At 39.6% G+C, this 25,141-nt stretch overlaps 1 protein-coding gene across 1 annotated transcript in view; it reads right to left on the bottom strand.

Annotated features, from left to right (window-relative positions):
* TMEM132C (transmembrane protein 132C) overlaps positions 1-17,170 on the bottom strand; it is a 221,591-nt gene extending 204,421 nt beyond the window's left edge. The window contains exon 1 of the mRNA XM_055700710.1: positions 16,640-17,170. Within this exon, the coding sequence (XP_055556685.1) occupies positions 16,640-16,715 (76 nt within the window). The 5' untranslated portion in view covers positions 16,716-17,170. The remainder of the gene's footprint in view (positions 1-16,639) is intronic.
* Between the last annotated feature and the right edge of the window lie 7,971 nt (positions 17,171-25,141).

Below are 25,141 nucleotides of genomic sequence, written 5' to 3'. Positions count from 1 at the left end.
GTCTGGAGTCCATTATCAGATGGACAAAATGACTATGCAGCATTGTCTTTCAGGCATGTAACTTTTCTTCTGAAATAAGGTAGCTCCTTAATAACACACCACAGTTAGTAACTGCGATCAGCTGAAAAGAATCTACTAACTGACCTGCTCAAAAATAACTAAGAATTATTACAGAACAGCAGTATTAATTGGACTTAGTAACTCCCAGCCACTGCACTGTACTACCTGCAAGTCCAATACCAAGGTCACTGACCTTGGCAAGATCAAGCCTTCAGCTGCAGCTTTGGCATCTATGTTGCCACAGGCTCCAATTTCATTCAATCCCAGCTTCCCAGGCTACACTCGTGAGAAGCCATTATCATTTTTATTGCAAGTTAGTAAAGTTACACAGGTAAGAGACAAAGTTTTATCATTTGTGTACAGTTTCTGCTGTTCTCTCTCACCAAAAAGCTACAGAGATCAATCTTACAAAAGCATTCCTAAACACTTCTGAAACAACCCTGAGCACATATAGCAAGTCATAAACATGGCCACTTGACTATTTTATAGGGGACATCACTTTGATTTTCTCTTTTTCATGCACACTGTTCAAGGACCCAATGAAAAGAAGCCAAAAAGTGACAGGTTCTTCCTCCCATGACCTCTGTGGTTGGTAAATTTCCAAAACATGCCCTGTACCAAGCTGGTTGCACTGTGAGTCTACCACCATCCCCTACACGTGTGCTAGGCATTCTAACATCCTTCCACTGAACTCTTCACTTCCATTTTCTTTCTGTTTCCTCACAACTTCATTCTCCTACGATGAGCTGCCACCTAGTAAAATAGAAACACACATTGGCCTACCCTACATCAGGACATTAATCACTTGAATGTTACTAATATAAAAATGTTCTTGAGCTCATCTACCCATGGAGATTTTTTTTCTCTAAGTAGTTATCACATACAGATATGTTCAAAAGTGACCTGAAAAATCTCTTTTACTTTTCTAAAACATCATTACAATAAACCTGATCCAGATGCTGTCTTTATACACTTTGCTAATGCTATCAGTTTTTAATCAAAATGGAACTGATTGAATTAATGTCCTTAATTAACAGTAAAGGTTCGTTGAATCACAAGATGACTCTTTCAGATCAAAGTGGCACAGAAAAAGTCTGAGTTCAAATCTATTCCCATGTATCCAGGGTCTTTCTTTAGGATTCTTACTCTTTTTCCACAGCTCAAGATGTTGGCACTTCATGAATCAATCTCAAAGGATATTAAAAGCAGCAGGAATAGCCTACAATGAGCCAGAAGGTTCCTTCACAAAAAAGAATGTTAAGTTTGCCAAGGAAAGCACTAAAAAAGTAATAAGGAAATCCAGACTTAAACTTAATTCATCCCCACATACATATGCATTAAGATACAGCCTTTAATGACATATTATTTCTTCCAGAGAACTTCTGCCTAAGGCTGACAGAATGGACAGCTGCTCACCATTTCTTTATCATTATGTATAACTCTATGTGTTAATTCAAGACACAAATATCCGAGTGTTGCACTAAATTATTAAAATTCTGATAAACTTTTTATGCAGCTTATCATGGTACTATACAGAACACTTCAGAAGTACATTTACTTACCCAACACTTTACTGGAACAGAATTTTCTGTATTTTTGAAGGGGAGAACTGCAACACAGCAAAATTAGTAGCTACTCTCAGAGGCATCTGCTAATACAGACGCCTAATTTAGAAAACCTGTGGCCTGATTTTCTGAAGAATACAATATTAGTTTATATTCTGAGCAAATCTCTTACTTATGTTAGGGACAGCTATAAAAAAAAGAAAGCATAACAAAAATCTATGCTTTTTTTGTTTTTTAAGCACAGCACTCTGTGGCAGGAACAAGAACAGAATATAATTTCCCAGAGTGTTACTAAACTCCTTTTTATCTTCCTATAATCTTTTCTTCTTCCACGAGATACAAGCTAACCTGCAAACTTATTCAGCATCTTTGGCTAAAGCAAATAAAGATAAAGAAGGGATTCAGAAAATTGAATCCTGAATGCCAAGAAGTTTTGGAGAGGCAACATAAGATGCTTAGACTAAACCAGATATCCTCTGCCTATCTTACTTCTGTAGTTTGCATTTGCCTCATGAGGACAATCTTGTGGTCTTTGAAAGGCTATTAAAAATATGCTCTAGGATGCTGTCACCAATGCTGGATATCAAAAACAGTGACAGCCACAGAGGCTGTTTATACTCAAAAAATGCCAAAGGTCCTCTCTGTATAGATTCAGAAGTTAAACCCATGCTGAGCCTGTTACATCTACACACCTTCCAGCTTCTGTAACAAATGAAGCAGGAGTCCACAGACAATAACCTCCTTCAGTACAAAAACTGGGATTTTTTCCCAGGAAGCTATCCATCCTGTGTACAAAATGAGACAGCAGTCCCGTAGATAACCACCTGTTCCTTAACCCTTGTCATGCCCTGAGATTGCTTCCTCCTCCTTTTCTGCGTGAAACAGAATAGAGGAAGGAGGCAGTCTGTGTAGCTCCACAACTTTTGCCGTGGAAACTGGGCCCATGATGGCTTATGACAGTTAAAGAGGAACATACCCAAGCAAATCCGTATGCAGCTCTGCTTTCTGAGATGCAGCGTGCTCCATAAAGCCAAGATTCTCAGAATAATGCGGCTGCCACCCTCTCAATTCTGCATTAAGAACAGACTAAACCCAATTTTCAGACTTAGAAGTCTGGTAACTTTAAATAGATTTTTCATGGAATTAGACCAAAAGCTATATGGCTTCAAAAATATTTTTATCCCCTTTTTTATGGGCCTTTTTAATGCAGGGACATGTTTGCAGGAGTTATCTGCAGTCATGAATCTTACTTAGTAAAAATGAATGCTAGCATTCATACATAATCTTTCTTTCTGAAGTGATGATGAAGGAAAACATCATCTATCTTTGCCTCTAACAGTGAAAAATCACAGGATTTAACCCAGCCAGTGCTGCTCATGGAAATGATTCTAGCTGGCTAGAACTCAGGATTTCTAGCTGGTTTTGTTCTCAGAAACAACTAAACCACTTCAGAGAAACTTTTCCAAATCAGTCTGAAAATATGCAGCATGGAAAACTTCAGCTAAAACTGTTACAGCTTGAGAAAAATCCCATTTTAAAAGGGTATTATAGTGAAAAGTGTTGAACATTTAATCTAGATGTGATTTTCTGATATACAGGTATCTGCCACTTTTTAATTAAAAAAATAGTTTTATCACAATTTTTTAACTGCCAATTCAGACCAAAAAATCCCCTCATTTTTACTGTACTTCCCCTACTTCTTTTTCAATGTAACACTGATCCATTAGGAAATATCACATATGCAATGAATTAGATGACAGACCTTTCATCTCAAACTGCTTTGAAATGCTGCTTAGTAAACCCACTGGAGTTTGTTTTTCCAATGAATAAAGAGTTCTTCTCTTAAGTCTTCACATTATGAGTATACCATGTGGTTTGCATTTTCTGTTTCTTCAAAACAGTTTCCCAAAGCTCACACTGTTTGATTTCATTTTCAGTTAAGAGGAGCTAAAACCTGAAATGTGGTGAGACAAATTCAAAATTACAACGTATGGGGGGTGGGGTGTGTGTCATATTCACCCTGTACTCACGTAAAGTGCCATTTACTTTTGTGCCAGGTTAGTACAGAATTTAAATTTCAATATAAGCCCAAGTATATTTCTTCAAAGATGATCAGAAACTAACAAAACTGTAGGCTAACAACCCACAACTCACTTTGAAAGAGGTTGGAAGGCATACATCAGAGTAACAGCTTTGGATAACCAAAAATAAGAGCACAGGTAATAGAAAAGGGAGCTTTCCAGCTATGTCTCTTAGCATTTAATGCACAGAAACAGTAACTGATATGCTCCACTATTTTTCAAGTTTTGGGGATGTTTTTGTGTGCATCCAACTTCACTCACATACACCCAGATTCATCCCACATAACTGAGGCATCTATATATGGACCTTACTTGTCCAAGACTTTGATGATGGAAGAATAAATGGCCCTTTTGGAGTCAAAACATCACATCAATCTGCATTACCCTCTGAAAGCATTTCTTACTTGTCTGTGATCATAGGAACACACAGTAATTTAGGATCTTACATACTTAAGAGTATGAATCTGTGCAAATGGGATGGATTTCCATAAAGTGCTGGCCACTTTAGCTACAGGCCCATGCACTCTTTGAAAAATAAGCATATATGGGTTAAATTAATCTCATCTTTACCTGCAATACTATAGTATCAACATCTACGTATAGATAAGCTGTTGTTCCCACCATGGTCAAAGATATAGACAACACTTTCAGTTGAAACCCAGAGAGCAAAGCACCTCACGCTGAAGCAGACACCTAGGTTTGGTCAGATGAATCACCCTCCTGAACACCAAAGACCATTAACTAGATCACCAGGAACAATAACTGCAGCAATGATATTGACACTCCAAAATTAAATGAGTTTTTAGCCCCAAACACCAGTCAGAATTAAACCATCCAAACTCTGTAGTCTACTAACAAAAATATTGTCCTTTCCATACCCCCTCCCAACTTCCCTATCACTCAGCGGTTTCACATGGAGAGAATACTAACATTCAGGAGCACTCAGCACTAGAGGAAAACAGAAACCACTACACAAACTATTATTTGATAAATCCATAGATGATAGGAACCACTGCTATGCTGATAAAACTTTGGACAAGTCTTCCACTAAAACATCCGAGCTTCCCCCTCTGCCTCTGGAAACTGTGCAGGGCTACTGCAAGACACAGGGCAGAATGACTGAAAACTCTGGTTACATACTATGTTAGTTTTTACCCCTAAAGAAATAAGTAACCAATGATAAATAAATTTTAAATGCTTCTACCTGTAACAGCCAAATAATCTGCATTAAATGTGCTTTAAATTATTTGTACACATCTCAGTCCATGAATTGTTTTAAACATCTTCCCATAAAGGATGCTGAAATAGAACTATTTGAACTGCAGCTATGACTTTATAAACATAGACTAATTAGCAGGAGAGAGACACATTTCCAAAATCACTTCAGCTCTGACAAGGTCTAGCAGTGCCAAATTGTATCTTACATCCTGAACTAGCTCCCCTCTTCCAGCAAAGGAATATGTAAATGCTGTAAAGAAGAATTCACACAAAACAATTATTTGCCTGCAAATAGCACTCCGAATGCCATCTTCAAATCGGTTTCCCTTCATAGGAAGGGAAATTGCATGGCAGGCTGAGAACATTTTACCAATGGACCATGAATTGTTAGATATATATATATACACACATACACAGAGCAATATATATGTAGGTTGAAATCTGGATGAATGGGAAGACTCCTACTGAAATAAGTAGAACCAGGATTTCACTTGCCATACACAGGGCATGACAGAGTGCCCATGGAGCAGAATTTGTTTTATTACAAAAAAGCTAGAACTTGATCAGCTAACAGCTTATGCCAGAGTCTTGGCAGTTATTCATGTATAGGTTCCAACACTGAAATCTAATCTTTAATTTCAGAAGAGTCCAAGTCATAATGAACTACAAAGTCAAGAGAAACTAGTAAATATGGCAACCCAAGGCTTCAATTTGACATACTCTTATTAAATGATAAATGAAGACAGTAGATACAGGAGCCACAAAGTACAAAAATGGTCAGAACATTCCTAATGTTTAAGTGGGTTTGGGCCACTGTTAGTTTGATTCAACATACAGAGCTGAGAGATCTATTTCAGGGTCTAGATCAGGATCCATAATTTTACAGGCACTCAGCACTGTAGATTAACTCAACTTTACATATCTGTAAAGATATGTATCCACTGACAGAAGTGGATCCTTTTCCTCTCCCCAAATAAAACAAGAACTAATCAATATAAGTAATCTTCAAATAAACTATTTGCGTTTTATGACTTTCCTGAACAGTACTGCCTAAAGGCATGATTTTTACCTCAAACCTGTTCTGACACTACTGCATTACATGAACGTGTTTAAATGTCATCTGATGATTCCTATTAAAGTGCCACAGTTTCATCACTATAGCTAATTTAATTCTAAATTAATTTTCAAAACCAAGACTAAAGTTCAATGGAAGCCTGAAGCTTTGAGGACTTGCAAAGCTTTGAGCCTGAAATACAGCAGTATCCAACTTTAATTAATGAAACAGCCAAAGCAACACCATGCATCTATGGTTCTTTGAATAAGTGTATAATATTATAAAGTAAGACCTTCCAGACAGACGGCACTATAGGTGTTTCCAGACCAGCATTTGTCTTTCAAGACCAGTCAGCACCCTTCTTTCATCTCCAGACTGCTCGTGACATTCCAAAGGAAAAAAGAGAATATACTAATTCCATTATGTCACACACAATTGGAAAAATTCCTTCTACTAGTTTGCTGACTTTTCAAAGCACAACACATTAGCTTATGGAATCAATATGAAAATATGACTAATGAGCACCTGCAGTGAATTGCTGAGTACCATCATGTGAAACTGATCTTGTATCAGAGTGTTTTTTCCCTGGGTAAAAATGAAACAGTAATTCACATTACTATCTAATGAGTTGCAGATATTATTGTAAAAAGAACTTGCAGTTTTACCCCAAAGAAGAAAATATTTTTTTCTACCTGCATTATGATAAAAAAAGATAATCAAGTGCTATAGTCATTCCCATTTTACATATGAACAAATTAAATCTGAGAGGTTACCTAAGCATTCACATCTGCACATACAGCTGGCGAATTAAAGACAACAGGAAACCCTACTTACAATTTCTTGCTTTTCCCATTAAAAAAAATCCCTTTTCTCACTGAGCTGGAATGACACGAAGGCATGCTAAACAAATACATGGAAAGAGAGTTCCCTATTTCTGAATTCTTTTAATAGATTTCCTTCTGAAATTGTCAATGGGATGATTGTGAACAACAGAAGCACAAAGGCATTTTAAACAGTATGAGCTCAACAGCATCTCTCATAAAAGACTGTCATCTTGAGTACCCATAAAAGATGGAAAATGTAACAATTATTCACCCTGACAAATAAAACACAATTTATTATTTTTAATAGTAAGCTAAAAGACTTAAGATTCGAAGATATACAACAAAGAGATACCAGCACAAAGAGACCCAGTCAAGAATAATCACAAACTCATGTAATGTCACATCAGTTTTTCCAAAAGGCATAGGCTTTACACTTACATGAGGCACGTGCAGCTCCCTTTGGCTATCAGTGCCAAAGCACGTCACCTAGAAATTCACTGAACAAGGATTTTATAGCCAAGACACTGTCTCCAGAAAATGTGGGGCCTTCTCTAATTGTGCTATCCATATACTGTATGACCCGGGTCCAAATCCCAAACTACAACTACAAAGAGAAACAACTTTTGCATCTAAACAGTTCAATACTGAAAACCTGAAGCTGTAAAACACATGATCAGGTTTCAGAATACCCACCAGAAGAGCAAAGCAGACAAGAAAGAAATTCTAAATTAAACTCATGTTCCTGCATTTTAAATGATGAGGAATGACAATGTAAATTTACTAGGAAGCATGAAAGAAGTGTAATACAAATTGTTGCCCTGCAAGTTTTTACATAAATCTGGTACAAGACTGAAACCCTCATGGGTTTTCAGGCTAATGCTATTCACAAGCAGGTGTCCACCCTCACTACAGGTGGACAAATTCAATCTCCCTCTTCCCTGATGTTAATTTTCGCTGATCAGAACAGGTACTGAGAAGTCAATACTATATTACCTTCTCCACAGTAGTTATTTATTATATTTACTACTGTTTATTCCATGCCAGCAGAGTGATAGGTCATTTGATTCTACCGAGGAAAAACAAACATTCTGGCTCCTTCTACAGAGGCATGAAATTAAAAAGATAAAAACAGCACATCAGTAGTGCAAAAATGAATCATGTTTGAAAGAATAAAGATGGATAAAGCGTAATTACTATCTTGACCAGCATATACACACCACCAAGCAAGCAAACACTGAACATGAGTGTATGGAAGAAACACGCTGTAATAGCGCAGTAAACACAGGCCACAGGTCAGTTGAGCCAGTGAAACCTAACACAGGTGAAGAAAATAAATAAATAAATAAATAAATAGAATCAGAAAACAGTTGGCCCTGACTCCATACCCACAGATGGCAACAGGAAGGTTCTACCTGGTTACAACAGGCACTGGAGCAGGAGCCATTACAACAGGCTTGTGCCCCACCTGTCCAACTCTGTTCCTTCTCCATATGCAACACATCACTACTACAGGAATGCATTCTGCATCCCAGGCTCTGACAAAAAAAAAAAAAAAACAAACTGTACCCTCCAGCTATGTACTTCTATATCCATATTGTTCCAGCCTGAACCCTTTTTTCCATCAACATGACTGAAATTCATATATGCTCCCCAACATACTTCTGCTCATTTTGTCACTCCAGCTCTAGCCCTGGCTTTCCGAGATGTTCCCTTACACAACCTTCATCTTCCTTCAAAGTTTCTCTCCCAAGGTTCTTGCCTTCCTATAAACCCCCATCCTCACTTTTTCCACCACACCACCTTCTATAGTCACTCTTCCCCGATTAGTCTTCTTCCTCCTTACCCAGAAAGCCTGACTCCCCCTCCCACCCATCCCTGTCCTTGCCAGTGTCCAGACCACACTGTCCTGCACCATTCTCCTTTTGCCCATTTCATTTCCCACCTTAAGCTCCAGCTTTGTCTTTTCTTTATTCCAATTACGCAGTTTCCTCTTCCAGAGATCTCCCCCGCAGCCAGGAAAGAGGATGGAGCATAGAAAGCACAAGGATGGACACTGCCCCTGCCCACAGCTCTTACACTTTGCCCAGGTCAGACATCCACAAGGGAAGCAGAGCTCACCCTGACATGGCATATGCCCAGCACATAGCAATTTTCATAGAATTTAGCTGTAAGGACACATCAAATTTTTCCTTGTCATAAGCAAATTCATTCTTTCAAATGTTGCTGCGTTGACATCCCATCAAATCAACCGTGGACTCTTTCCTCAGCAATCTCACAAGTCTCCTCCTGGCAAGTTTCATCGGGGTATCAGTGCTTCCTAAAAACAGGTCAGCAACTATTTTTAAACAAAAGGAAAACCGCAGCCCCCCACCCCCATCCCACCATCCCTCCCCCAACTCTCTTCTTGTAAACCACTGAACTCTTGGCTGAAGTTCTGGAAAATAAAAAAATGTATTCAATCTGAGGCAGATGCTTGGCATGGAATATTTTAGCTGAAACAGTTAACGGTTGAAAAATTTATAAGAAACTAAAACCAAACTCTTTTAATGGCAATTCTAATATGAAGAAGTGTTACCACTCCTGTTTGTAGTAATAGTGCAAGAAAGTTGGGAGGTTGGGCTTTTTTATGTTGGAGGTGGGGCGGGGTGGTGGTATGTATTTGGTTTGGTTTGAGTTAATGAAGATAGTTTAATCGTAAGCATCAAAAAGTACATTTTTACCTGCATGAGGAAATGGTGATGCATTAATGTAAGCCTCACTTTATTTGTTCAAAATGATACAGAATCAGCAAAATGAGAAAAAATACCCAATACAGAAATCAAAGCTGCATCATTTACCAAGTGCCCCTCATATTCTCTAACCTCTCAGTGTTTAATATCCTGCATTGGACATACAATGTAAGCAACTCCCGTAACAATCTCTCTCTTTTTAATTTTTACTAGAGTGTCCCACAAACAAATTAAAGCCATACCACTGCAAGTGCTAGGCTGCAGTACTGCACTTGTCTAAGCTGTACCCTCCCCCATTAGGCCCATCCTCTTTTCTGCTTATACAAGCAGTAAATTGATCCCAAGGTGATACAAACTTATCCTTTATTAAAAAAAAAAAAAGAAAGAATATTTTATATGCTTTATCTCCCTGAAGCAGCTTACAGAGGAATTAGAGGCATGCTGGAGTTGGCACAGAAAAAGGGTTGTTCAGTTTGGGAGAGGGCAGAAACCTGGCAGCATCAATTTACATTGGCTCAAGCTGGTAAGGAACTGCACCCTCAGGCAATACAACTGGTTGGAAAATGGAATTTCACAAGGACAGAAACTAACATTTTGAAATTTACTTTCATTCTCAGTCAGAAGAAAACAAAATTAAATTGTTACATAAAGTTAAAATGCTTTTCAAAAGTCATTTGGAATGATAAATCTTTTCATAGCAGTTACAAAGAGCTGGTTCATTTTTGTAATATCAGAGCAGTATTATAGACAAATATTAATGATTTGCTCTATACAATATCTACACTATAATCAGTTTATTTGAATACATCTAGTAAAAGTCAAAATGATAATTTTATGTGAAATAGTTAAATACTAAATTATCTAAGTTTTAGATTTAAGCACAAATTTCCACATAAATTGTTTTGTAAATTATATCAGTTTCAAAAATATTTTCAAACTAACTGCTCAGTTGAGAACTTATCAAGCAGAAAAATATAGCAATTACAGGAGTAATACAACATTAGATGTATTGGTGGATATATTTCAACATCTATACTCGGTGACTGCATGTTGGAGTTAATGAGCAGAATCTAGTGGAGCAACCCCTCTATTGCATCAGTATCATGGGATATCAGCTCACCTTTTGTTTACTTAAGATTTCCTCTTCATGCACAGAGAAACTGACTTTTAGATGTGCTCAGGAGATCAGTAAATCTTTTCTTCCATCGAAAGCATAAACTTTATTCAAAGTCTCTTTTCATTATTAAGCAAGCTTCCCCCCTTTTACATTCTTATTTAACTTCGAAGTTTTCATACAAATGTCAAATTCCTAGCCACTGTTGTGGGGCTTAGTGTTTGCTTCATAGTATTGAAAAGGGCAATTCACTCACAGTCTCCCCTTGCAGCAGGTTTGTGTTTCCTGATCTTAAAGAAGAACATACAACTAAAAGCATCAAATGCAGAAATTCTGGTAGCAACAGACATGAATGTGTTTATGCTAAAAAAATTTTAAAATTTCACAGCATCCTGCTACAAAACTATAGAAACTTTATAACAACTGTAGAAGAAAATGAAAAACATTACGTGAGAAGGAACAACCACCAAAAAGGCGTTTGATCTTACACGACACTTGTAACACTAGTGGATGGCAAAAGCAGATTGAATACTTACTGCAGTATATAATAAAAGAAGTATCTACTTAAGGAGACTTGTCTAGCTCTTTAAATCTGTCAAGCTACTAGAACTGTACAGTTGCAAGAAAATGCTTTTGATAATGACAGTGGAACTACTATTAGTATGACATGTGTTATTCAAGCAAAAGAAGTGCCAGAAAAGGTTGTCTCCAAGCACAAAGTTACTCACCCAAGATGTCAGTGATGCAATAGTAAGACATTAGCACATTTCTTAAGTGTGGTGGCAAAGAACCACTTAGTCAAAATGTACTTCCCGAAAGAAAAGTTTGCCTCATTGACCGGTGCTGCGAAGATGCCTGTAATTTTAGTGATGGGGATGACACTTTGTTTATGGAATTCAAGCTCAACAGATTAACATGCTTTAGAATAGCAAATAAAATAGAAGAGTCGACTCACTGGGCCATTTCACTAGATATAGTTGAAAAGAAAAATGGTGACCTGAGGCTGTGTATTGACCCCCAAAACTGTGAACAAATAGCAAATGGAAATACTCTCTCTTTATCTAACTAGAACAGACACAGGCACTAGTGGACTGAAATTATTACCAAAGCTAGATGCATCCGCAGGCTTTTACCAGATACCTCTAAGTGAGGAGACTGCAGAAGCTATGAACTTTCAATGCACCATTTGTCCGTCCCTGTTTCAAAGGGGTCACATCTGTCACTAGAGCCTGAGCCAGTCCACAGAACACAAAACAGTACAACTGCTTGAAGAGCTGAACACTGTGAAACTGTTTTGCCAGGGTACTGCGTCTGTAAGGAAGACTGAATAAAATCTAAAGGACTCAGGCCTGTAAGAGCAAGTCAGGACAAGAGTCTGAACTAGACAAAAGCAAGTTTTCTGGCCAGAAAGTTATTGCTTATCACTATGAAGGACAGAACACTCAAATTTCAGCCAAACACCTTAAATTCACGCCCTACAGCATCACAACATACTACCTGTATTTGTATCACCATAGTGTTTAGACTGTAAGCAAATAAAAAGGTCCCACTGGACAAACCAGCATCAAGTCTTTCACCATCAAAATGGCAATCAGTAGATAAGAGACAGGGAGAGAAAGGAGGAAATGACCGATCCAGACAGCAAGACAGAATTATTCCTGACAGTAGAGGCTAGGTCTGATTCCTGCTACACAGCTTTCCTTTCACTAAATCCACTTTCCTCTTTGGTATCAAACCTACCTAGCATACAGTAAATGTCTCCTTCAAACTGATGGACAAGTATTATTTTAAGTCACCCACAATATGCATTCTCTTTCTCTTACATCCTAAGTTTAGCTTTTTAACATCTGTATTAAATGACTTTCAATTACTGTCTTTAAACACTTCAGTACTCCAACTTGTCGCCATTTTACTTTTACATCTTTTATCGTAAAATCCTTTTTGTCTCTCTCAAAATAGCTAAGACACATCTAGTGCAGCCTGCCAGATGTGAACTACTGCCAAAATCTCAGTGTGGCAGCACATGAGCAAATCAAAGGGTTTACACCAAAGCCTTGGAGAAACCTGGGATTCAGCACAACAAATCTCCGACTCCTCTTCAATGACGTGATCATACTCTGAAGATTTCCAACTTCCATGTATTTATTTGTCTCTCGACTAGCTGCCTTAAAGTAGGCATGACCTTAACCACAGTTACGGACAACAGCTCAGATTTACTGTAGATGGGCATTACCTTGAAAACTCTATGCAGGAAAGTTTGTATACCAACACTTCTAGCAAGTTTGCCGTTACTCATAGAATTTCTAGCCATTCCTTATAAGCCACCTTTCCAGTGGTGCTGAACTACTGCTTCGTCAGTAGTTTAAAAAGAAAAACGCAGAACAGAACCCACATTCTCAATAAAATCCCCATGCTTTCATCTCAATGAACAGTTTGTCAATACTCACGAGTATTTAGCCGTTTAAGATAACATAATGGTGTGCTGTTTATTATTTCGTTTCATACAAATATTTAGTTCCCCAATTCAAGAGCCATTTATGGACAGCCATATAATGGAGACATTTATGCATTAGAAAAGCAATTACAGGTATGACATTATATATCATACAGTCACATTTAGAAGTGTGCTTCAACAGACATTTATAATACAGCTACTGGCTATTTTACTTTATAAGTACAGCGTCTAATAAACTTTAAGATTTATCACCAAATATGAAAACAAAGTAAATTAGAATATTAATAGCACTATCTCCATTTTGAAAGCGTTATATCCAAAAGAGAAATTAGCCACTTAAACTCCACACAGTTATAATTTAACATAATGCAAGTCCCTGCTGTGTTCTTCACTAGCACTAATGCGATGAAATTTAAAAAAAAGAAAATTTAGGAAGTTTTCCATAACACTAGAGCATGCTGTGCTGCTGAACTTTCAAAGATATAAAAAAAATTTCACTGCTTGAATAATTTAAAATTATAACGAAACAATAATCAAAATAAAGAGACTCTATCAGTTTCCATGCCAGTATAACTAAACCAAGGAATTATACCACAATTGTGTCGTAAAGAAGAGCAGAACAAAAGCAGGTACTATACCAAGCTATGGATGCACAACTGTTTGCATTTGTTTTCAAACACTTAAGTACCTAAAATTCTGGTATCTCCATGCGCCTTTAACATCTGCTCATTTCACTACTTTCTTGCCCATATGTATTTCTTACGCAAACAAATCAATCCTCTACCTGTGCATCCTTAAACTCTCTTTTAGGACTTCATTAGATTCTGTGCTTCCAGTTTCTAGGATTCTTGTTCTAGTTCACAGCTACTACAAAACTGAGGTTTCCCAGTTATCTATGCATTATACAATAAAGTAAATCTGTACACTTGTGTTCACATTTATGCTCTGATTCAAGAAAACAATTAATAAAAATTAAAAAAACAACAAACCCCACCTTACTTCAAGCTCATGAATACCTCCTATTGCCTATAAAGAGGCTTAAGCACATGCATTAGCACTTTGCTGAAAAGAGGTCATTTCCCGAAAGGAACATATATACACTCGAGATTTACTTATGTAAATATGATTTCATACACATTCTCTCCACCTAGGGAACAGGCATCCAATAATTGCTACATAAAACATGTGCTTGTACCTAAATGCAAGAGCACTTTTGCATGCTGACTTTTTATACATCCTGGTCTGACTAGAGGCATGGCTTAAATTAAATGCCAAGCTTCTTTCTTGAGATTGAATGAATTAACATTATTGGCCAGATAATAACTACAGCATAATGGCACACAGTGAAGCCTAAGGCAACATTTCAGGAGAATTTTCTTAGAAATTCAGGCCTGATAAGAGATGTTAATGAGTTCGGAGAAGTAAATATAGCTCTTTAAATAGCAAATGACAACTTGTCTATAATAGTAAGTTTCTCAGCACATTTACAAACGTTTTTGCTTGCAAGCTATAAAGTGACTTTCATTTAGTTGGACTTTAGCTCTCAAGAACAATCACTATCCTAACACACCAACAAAAAGAGTGCAAATACACAAGGGGAGCGCAAATGAAATGCTTGTTAGGGCCTCACAAGGAAACTATACAAACACCTTATTTAATAAGTTTAATTAACCGGCTCTTTTCTAAATCTTACTGTGCCTAGCAATGCTGAGAGGCAAATTCCCTGCTCAGAAGCTCTGCTTTTCTTCCCTGAAGGAAAGTTATATTTTCTCTTTTATTCTCAAAGAGCATAGCCCAGACACCCCCAGCAGCTGCTGCTAGTAGCAGCTAGCTGTGGCACCACCGCTGACTTTTTTTTACAGCATGGCCAAGTCAACACTGACCCACGTTCCAGCAGAGAGAAATGGCTTAACAAGGTTGGGTTGTTCATAACCTCTTGCTGTAGCACTTTTCCCACCCTTAAGCAGCAGCATATCCTACATATTTCTCTTATTATTCTCAGACAGAGAATGCCCATATATCAGTGCCTCACTCAATATACTAAACCTAATGCAAGCGCTTATTGGAGAAGATGCATTTTTGACTGTCAAAGCTGTGTGGCAGAAAAGACGCTGCCCCAGAAAAATGCCAGAGCCCTCTTTACAAGTCTTAATCTCGAGCGGTCTCTGAAGGTGAACGCAAGGCTAATATAATTCACACCTCCAGGACGCAGCAATCAAAACAGAAAAGTGTATTTTAGATTCTTCACATTAGCACTTTCAGAGCACGTTGAGTCACTAGGATGTCCATTAATTTTAATGTAGTGTATTAAAATGACCAGCATTAAGAGGCCATGCAATTTTCTGCCAAGTACTTTGTTTTCCCTACCAACCAGGGTGGGAGAAGTCCCTTTATGAATGACTACTGCTTCTGCCCCTGCTTCACTCTTGAGATCCTTCTGTATATCTCACAGCTGCCTCTACAACCAGCTACTCCGGGAGAGAGGCTGGCAGGACCGGACCAAACTAAACAATGAAGAGTCTTTTGTTAGTAATCTTCTTATGACAAACAGCATCACTAATACCAACAGGATAAAAGACAGATTATTTTTTTTCCCCCCCTAGGGATGGCAACAACAGCAGGAACTGCAGAGTGTAACAAGTTTCCACCCCTCCAAAGGGAGAGAAGGGTATGTTTTCAGAAAATACCCCCAACTATCATGGTCTGAGCAAGAAAACAAGAAGTGTCGATACACGGCAGTCGCCTGCTATTCTGCACAGAAATTCTTCTCTGGATCATGCACGATCTGCATCCCTCAATCACTTCACAGAATATTTGCCTTTGTCAGAGGGGCTCTGTGATCACAGAAGTTCAGTGATGAGAAAAAACAGCAGATAGTTCAAATGACCTCTCTGCTAAGACAAACCTGTTCCTCAGCCGTCCCTTTAATCAAGATAATAAGCACCCTGTCCAGTCCAGGTAACTGGGCTTCTAGTCAGTCCCTGGAGCTACCATCGCAGGACTCCAACGCAATTTGAAAGACGCTATTCCTGAGCACTGTCGTGTGCTCCTGGTGCCCATTACAGCTCCCAGCGCTCCCCATGTCCTGCTCCAAGCTGGGGCTAGGACCCCCTCACCCACAGAAAAGATCCCTTAAGATGCATTTGTAAATAGCATCGTCGTTGAGACTGGAAGAAGGGAAACTTTCCCTGTTTCTCATTTCAGCCAAATGAAAGCCGGCAAGGTTTCCTACCGTTCAAATCAACGGGAGGAAAAAAAAAGGGGTGGGGGGGTGCAAATTGTACAGCAGCAGAGGCAGGATTTAAAGGAAAAGAAAAGGCAAGGGGGAAAGAGGGAGGAAGGAGCGATTTAGTTCACACGCCGCTACGGTGGGAAACAAGCCGCTGGCTTAGGAAGGAGTTCGAGCCTCCGCCGAGCAGCTGCCACCCGCCCGACGCAGCCCGTCCGCGATCAACTGGTGACTCCGCTGCGCGCCCCGGCGCAGCCCCGCCACTGCCCCCTCCCGCAGCCCCGCCGGCGACAAGTGCCGCCCCGCTTACCTCCGCAGAGCAGCGCTCCCAGGAGCAGCCGGGCCGCCGGGCAGCGGGGCCCGCCGCCGCGGGCAGCCCCCGCCATGCCGAGGAGCCGGGGACGCGTCCCGGGCGCGGCTCCGGGGGGCTCCGCCGCCGCCGCTAGCTCTCCCCGCCCGCCGCCCGCTGCGGGCACGCCATCGCCCGGCCCCGCACGCACACCTCGCTCCGCAGCGCCCTCAGCCCCGCCGCGGGCTGCCGCCCATGCCGGCCCCGGCTCTTTCCCTCGGCCCCGCACGCCCGCCGGCCCCTCCGCGCCCTGCCCTAGCGCCGGCGGGGGCGGCCCGGCGGGGCAGCGCCCATGGCGGGCTGAGCCTGACGGGCGCCCCGGCACCGCCGCGCTCCCCGGGCAAAACTTTCCAAGCGGGCGAGCGAAGGGCGGGGAGGGCCCGGGAGCCGGCGGGGCTGCGTCGCTCCCCGGCCGCTGGCTCCCCCGCTACACCCGAGCGCCCTCCGCTGCAGCTGCAGCCGGCTCCGCTTCCCGTGCCTTTATCTCGGGGCCGGCGGCGGCAGCGCGCACACACACTTTTCCCTCAGAGGAGGGCGGAGAGGGAGGGGGAGGGAGGGGGGGACCGCTGAGCTCGAGCCGGCGGCCGTTGGCGCTGGCGGTGGGGGCGGGGGGATCCCTACCTACGGCCGCCCTCCGCGCGGGCGGGAGGCGCTGAGGGGGCGCAGAGCGGCGGGCAGCGGCTGAGGGGAGGGCTGCCCGGTGCCGGCGGAGGAGCGCGGCCCGGGGTCGGCTGAGCCCCCCCCGGCCCCGCCGCGGCGGGAGGAAGGGCGGCTGAGGTGAGGCGGCCGCTCAGAGTGCCGGGGCTGCCCGGGAGGAGGGAGTTTTGCCGAGCCGAGGTGGCCGGAGAGGGGCAGCCCGGGCGCGGGAAGGAGGGCAGGGAGGGTCCTCGCTGCCCTGAGGGGCCGCCGCCGGCCGCGCCGCCCCGCGTCTGCCTTCCTGCTTTCTCAAGTCCTGCTGTAAAGCGACATCTATTAAGTACAGAAAACCAAAAGAAAAGAGCCTTACCCAAACACGAAGCTTTACTATGCGCACGTGCTTCCCTCCAGAGAGAGGGAAGCCCACTGCAAACCCTAAAATGGAAGAAAACCACTTGACCCACCTGTATTTCACCCAGTTCCAGCCCCGTTATCGCCTCCTCACCCTCTTGTTTTTCCCCTTTTGTATGCACACTTCCTCAGTTTCATCTAAACCTAATGCACAGCCCATATTTTTAGTCCTAGTCATTTAATTTGGTGCTTTCACCTGGTTATCCTGTATAATTTCAGCTGGCATCTCTTACTCCTTCTTGTGGCAAAAATTGTGAATATTCGTGGCCCAGCAGTAAACATACTTTTAATAATCTTTGGTGCAGCTGTGGCATACAGCAAGCAAGGTGCAGTTTAGTAAGAAGTATTTTAGTATTGGAAGAATTTTAGTGTAAGAAGTACTGAGTGCAGAAATCACCTAAGCAGGAAACCGCCCCCATTCTGTGACAGGGCAACGTCTTAAAATGATGACTGCTTTTACAACCCGTTGCTTTTATCCTGAGAAATTAGGTTCTGATCCTTCAGGCAAATACAGTCAGTCTGCTATGGCTGGCTAAGCAGCTAAAATCAGTGAGGTTCTCTCCATTTGTGGTCAGTTACTGAAACAGGTGTCAAAGTTTATCATTAGATATTATCCTAAATAAAATCAGGAAAACACATTTTGGCTGATCCTTGAAAGCCTGTTGTTCATGCAAGACATTATTCACAGTCTGATAAGCCAAGCCAAGTCAGGAAAGACTACCTTAACATAGAGATTTCTGATGAGAAACTGCAGAGAGCAGAAGTATGTTTTGTACTGTCATGGTTTACCAGGTAATTCAAATGTGGAAAAAGCAGAAATAGAATATCATATCAACTTTAACATAATTTTTTCTCAGAAGAATATAAAGAAGCATTTCTCTTTGAAAAACTCATTCAAAAATGTGGAACAGCTATATTTTTTTCTGCTTGATTGTAAATTCTGCTAAACACTACAAATACTTGTTAGAGTTTAAATATAAGAATCCAGCAATCAACAGTAAAGCACAGCAGCTAACAAACATTTTTGTCCTGTACTTTAATTTGTGTATAATGTGTGTATATGATTAATCTGATTTATAAGAGAAAGCAGATACAGCAAAGACAAAAGCTATTTCTTTCCAAGGCAACTTTTACTACGGGACCAGAAACCAATCCCATCATTCATAAACTACCAACATTTGCTGTCTTTGAACTGTGAAGAAAATTTCAGTCTGATGTAAATTAGATGGAACATGAGATTATTTGGAAATACTGACAAGTAGGATCTGTCCTGTTTATCAAATTCAAACAGGAGCGTATATGTTATTTGCATAATATGCTCTGAAGAAAGTTCTGGAAGTTGCACATAGAACACATTGGCAGAGATTTCCATGGATAAGAGGTAGAAGTCAGATAACAAGGTGATAAATATGGTAAAGAAGTCTGGACAGAATAGATTTTGCTACAGCTAGTCTTATTCCTTTGAAATTTGATTTCTTATCGTTGTAGGTACAGTATTTCAGTACCAGAATTTTCAACAGAAGCTATGCCTAAGATGAGTTTTTGAGGCTAGCATTTTGAAAGGAAACCGAAGGAGTTAAATACACAAATCACACTCAGATTCAAAGAACCTTAGTTTATTTCTTAATGCATGTATAATGAGAATATGGGTTGCTGTGAACGATTTGTAACAGCCCAATTAACACCAAGCACAAAACCACAGAAGGGGTGTGTCTGAAGGCAAGGGAGAGTGTATCAGGAGTCCTGAAAAAGGAAACTGTAACATTGAGATTAAAAAGTATGGAAAATATTATTACCTACCTATGATACAGTCCAAACTGTGTCTCTAAACCTGCAAGCAAAGGCATTCTGTAAATGTTAAATTAGATGCAATCCTGAATCTGTTTGCATTTTTGTGATTTTTCTGTTGCTCCAGAGGGGGTTTGTATGTTTAAAGTTAGATTCTGACATTTTATTAGTGTTGATTATTACAGTGCTCCTCAAATTATCCAGCTGAAGTTAAGAAGGTTAGTTTGCAGAAACTATGTAATATGAATGGATGTGAATTTCATCCTGACTGTTCAATTCTGGTTTCACTAATGTTTATGGAAATTTCATCCCCAAGGCCAGGTCTTACTTTGCCAAAGGGTTACTTGAGTGAGTAAGGAGAATTGGTAAAGTATTTTTGTTTCCAGTGCTTTTTACCACTAGCTTAGCCCTAGACTTGGCACATCCTAGTAACAATGTGTCAAAATATTTGTCTTGAATGTAGCAAATGAATAGTACGAACTTCATTTTGAATAGTATTTAACTTGATTTTGCATAGATTCTGTCACAATTTTTTTGTTTTCTACTTGTAGTAAATATCTCATCAACAGATACTTTTAATGTAGTTACCTGACTTTGTTTCTCTGAAGGAATCTCAGGGCTTTAAGTCTTTATGGGCTCCTGTGACTTGTAATAGTCAAAACTGAAATTTTCAGTCTTAAGTGTAGCATATTCCCTGCAGTGAACGTAAGGAAACAAGGAACATGCTCAGAAACAGTGACAGTGAGCCAAAGCTGACTTCTTAGGGTCAGTCAGCCTCCTAAAATTTTCGAAAGTACCATACAGGGTGCATTAGGCTGAAAATGCAACCTGCACTGAAGTCTCTCATAACCCCCTCTTTATATTTTGCCAACCACAATGTTGAAGGCGCATGCCAATTCACTGACTCAATGCTAAAAAATGAACGCAAGAAAAAAATAATCCATCAAATCAAAGCTCAGATTGCTGTGTGCAGATAGCAACTGATAGCGGATCTCTCCAACCTGTATGCAGGCATTGAGGTATTTTGTACAATTTGTATTTTGTCAGTGCATCTATTGCAACCATGCAGAAGTTTTGTACAGCAAATATATCTCATCAGCATTTCTCAGGTGAAAACATGATCATATACTTTGAGGAGTAACATATTGTGTAGATGATTGAGTGTTACAATAGGTGCTTACATCTATCCAAATTGCTATTTTTTGTTAGAGAATGAAAAAGCTATAAAGTTGTCTCATACTGAGCATGGGGACATATAACATCCATCATAAAATGGAAAATAGTTGAAGTACAAGATTGTACATATTTTTTGCCTAATGTGAAAATGCGAGGGTTTTTTAAGGACACCCCAATCCCCACCCCCAATTTTGTGCTATGTAAACTTTCAATAACAAAAGAAAAAAAACACAAAAAAACCCCCAACCTGTCAACCAACCCTAGACTGTACTGGAATCAAGAGTGTGTCAGAAGGAATAATCTGATAGAACTTTAGAAACCAGATATTGGGGATGTTGCCAGCAGTTTAGCGCTCATGACATAAGTGAGTATAATAGACATTGCAGCCTGTAATCTTGATTTTAATAATTCCTTAATGAAAACTAGTCTTTGACCACTACTCTGTAATTTTGCCAAAAACGTAGATAGTCCTTGATACATGTGAGTGGTTTTGGATGTGATCATTTAGCACTATGTCTGCTACTCGAAGGCCCATTTAACTTGCCATGTTTTAGCTCACCATGTACTGTTATCCTTGGCACTATATCATACAAATGGCTCTGTCTTTCAGCACGACCTTAAACAAGTCACCTACTCTATCCCTCGGTGTCCTTATATGTATAATGGGATAGTGACACCAAATAGTTTCATCAAGTGCATGGACACATAGAAGAAAAAAGCTACATATGTATTCTATCGTTCCTTAAAATTAATAGGACTAGGTGAACAATAGCTTTCTCATTTAATGTATGCCTCTCTGCCTGCTCATTTGTAATTATTTAGAATTATAATTTTCTCAACTAATTTTCTTTAAGTATAGAATTTTAAATCCTTAGAATGTGATCGTGCCCAGATCACTGCAAGTGTCCATACTGAAACTGCATTCTGTATTGTTCCATGTATACAAGATCCCAACAGAAAGAAAAGGAGAGTGGTGCACCCCAAATTCTGCCAGAGATCTGAAGTCGCAGAAAGGAATAGAGTGGAAAATGTTGAGCATTCGGTTTTATCCCATCCTTGTACCTGGCACATTATCATCTCTCTTCTGTCTTCTGTGCTTTGTTTTGCAGTTATGGGTATTGCCATTTAAAGTGGTTTTATTATACTTCAGTGTCAGCATTTATCCTTGAAATAGAGATACAACTTGTATCTCTTACGGTTATTCATTTGTGTTGCATGCAGACAGCATGGCATGGGTTTACATTCAGTACATCTGAAATATTTTTTTCTACCATAGTGCTTGGCGTTGCCATCTTTGTGGTTGACAAATGTTTTTAACAGGGACTTAGGATCACAAAATACCATTAGTTGCAAAAGGAACCAGCTCACCTAGTGTTATCACCGTGATCCTTCCTAGCTATTATACTCATGACTGTAAGCAAGGTACACAATATCTGTCTGTTGCATGGATCAAAAATTTGGGGTGCCATGGGTGCGTACCCTTCAGTTTTAGGTCTGAAGGCATGGGGGTTTTTAGATCACTCCTCCAAATACAGCTTAGAATATAAAAAAATAGTACATATTCAAAACACTGATATTGAAGAGATTAAATATGTGGCCTTCCGTCCTACCATTCAACACTACTACCAAAATGAGGTAAATTTTGTTAACAGTGGAGACAAAATGCCATGTGGCTACCATGGTTTTAGGTATTTATTGTCTATTTCTGTTCACAGATACTTTAGCAAAATAAGGGAAGTATCTTTCCTCTTACTCCTCCCTTTGCCAAATTTATCAATGAGAAGCTTCATTGAAACAGGTCCAGGAAAGCAACTACAAGGTAAAGGACCTATCATTCAAAATGGGGCATTTGATAAAAAGCATATAGGGATCTGTGAATCTTTTCAACATTTTAATTCCTGGTTGCAAAGGCTTCATCTGACACATCAGCTTTATAAAAGTCATGCCATTAGCTGGATGCAAATTGAATTTTCTGTACTTATATAAAAAACTTACTCTATGTGCATGCAAAAGTTTTTCCAAAATTTTCAATAACTGAAATTTTTAAAGAATCTGATCTTTTTCCCTCGATGTGCTAAGAATCTCTATAATAATACTAGCTGCACTGAGTCAGACCAAAGGCTCACCTAGCTTGTTTCTGACAGTGGCCAGAACCAGATGCCTTGGGAGGAGTATGAGAAGGCAAGTGTGCAGTGGTAATCCTTTCCCAGGCTCTGAAGACCTGAAGCTCAGAGAATCCTTGAGCCAAGGATTGTATCAATGTATTTGATGGATTTCTCTCCCCTGAATTTCCCCAGTTGTTTTTGAACCCATCTATGTTTCTAGGCATCCACAAATCTGGTATATATTCTAAGGGGGTTTTAAATTTTTTTAATTCCAAAACTGTGGTAACTATATTATAGTGGTCAGATTTTAGAGGTGTCCATACTTGTAGTAAATATACAAATTACCAGTAACATTTGTGACTATTGACTTCCAGAGACATAAAATGCAAATATAACTTCATCATTTGTGGAAAGCAAATGTGAGCAGAATTTGAACAAAGCCAAGACTAAGTACTTGTTTTCATATAGCAAACACTGAAATCCCTGGCAGTACTTTTTTTTATCTGTAATGTTTATTCTTTTTTTCTTTGTTTTATCCAAGAATTATAACCTGAGACTACATACTCTTGGGAAAGAGCTTGATGGACTAATTATGATCTCTAGGTTCTATTGCAATAGAAATCTAAAGCAATAACACCCATGTCTTATGTAGCATTTTTCATGAGTATATATTGTAGCATTTACATACATGAATAACCTTTGGAACAATTCATCCCCAAGTGTTTCTGATACCTCTTATTCCTTCTCTTATATTTGTATACATAAAGTAAAATAAATCAAGATATCTGGATAAGCTTTAAATACATACACCATGAATCACTCTAGCATGTTTTCTGCAATGTGAATTAGTTGTCTGTAATATGTACCTACTAACTTAAGAAACAAAAGTTCTGTCAGATACAATACATTTCAAAGGTGTTTGTCACTTTACTACTGCATATTTTGATTTGCTTGAAGTTAAGGCTTTGAAATACTCAAGGCACATCTGTTGCAGGTTGCATTCTGAAAAAGGATAGCTACTTCAAAGTGCTGTGCCCAGGATAAATTGCTAATCCCGGTGAACCCCTTGACACTTAGCTTGAATCCAACCATTACTTTAAACACATGGTAACAATTGTTAGACTCTAGAGTTGTATCCAAAATACCAGATCTGTTGTGACTATACATGTGAATGGTTATGTTAATACAGTATTCTCAGACAGTCACGACTGGGGTGACAGCATCTAACTAGGAGTCACAGAAACATCTTTTAAGGTGGATTTAAGATCGAAGCTGTGAGTGAGTTTTGTTCTAAGGTTTCAAAGCACGGGGACTTTTCCAGTGCAGCACTCGTTTGCCGAAGGCAAGTGATTGCTTTTGCAGGGCGAGCAGTTAGTGCCCCCTCGTGCATCAGCCGCGGCTTCCTGCTTGCGCTGGAGGGAACAGCAGGAGCAGAAGGTAGGCTTGCTATTTTTTCCAATGCATCTGGTACTCAAAAGCAATATGAAAGCGCCAAGACTCATTAATGTGGCATACAGATAAACAATTTTCGGATCATTCTCTGTCCATGATGGATTATTTGGTCATAACAAGCATATTATCCTTGCTTAATGAATGGAACATGCCATTTCTTCCTAGCTATTGTCAGTCTTTGATGCACTACAATTAGCAGAGGTTCTCATTTAATTATCTAGCATAATAGGACCTGAAATGCTGAAATTCAATCTTTCATATAACTACTGCTTTTCAACAGTTCTCTAGGCTAATGAGGATAATGTTCCAACCTAATGCATATTATTTATAAAGAAAATGTTGCAAAACAAATACAGTCTTAGAGGAGTATAATACTTCAAATTGCTTTAGGAGCTGTTTGATTACGGTGGCCAATAACTGTTGTAAATTGATGAAGATGCAATGAAATAGTCCTAGTTCAAAATTAATAATAATAATCTAGTGAGGAGTAGGAACTTTTAGATGTTACTTCTGCCTAGTTTTTTTTTCCCAATCAAGTGAAGGAAACTGACAACAAATAGATTTGTAATGACATTTAGATATAGCTGTCTTCTTATTAAGAAGACTGCTGACTCTTGCCTGTGTTAGGACAGTGTAAAAAAAAAACAAAAAAACAAACCCAACAAAAAACTAGGGAACTAGTGAAGTATTAAAAAACAGTTTAGGCATCTAATGGATTAAAGTAGCCATCTAAACAGATTTTGAGCAACATGCCCGTGTGCTGCAGAACTCTTGCAGCCTCTTGGCACTTTTGAAGATCTCACAGACTTTCTTCTATGTTTTGCTTTGACTATTTACTTGCAATAACTTCCTCCAAGTACCTAAATCATATCATAAAATGAAACATTTGTAGATC

Source organism: Falco cherrug, chromosome 1, assembly GCF_023634085.1.
Source record: "Falco cherrug isolate bFalChe1 chromosome 1, bFalChe1.pri, whole genome shotgun sequence".
Classification (NCBI taxonomy): Eukaryota; Metazoa; Chordata; class Aves; order Falconiformes; family Falconidae; genus Falco; species Falco cherrug.
Note: the sequence above shows the minus strand (reverse complement) of the source record. Positions and strands in the feature narration are given on the sequence as shown.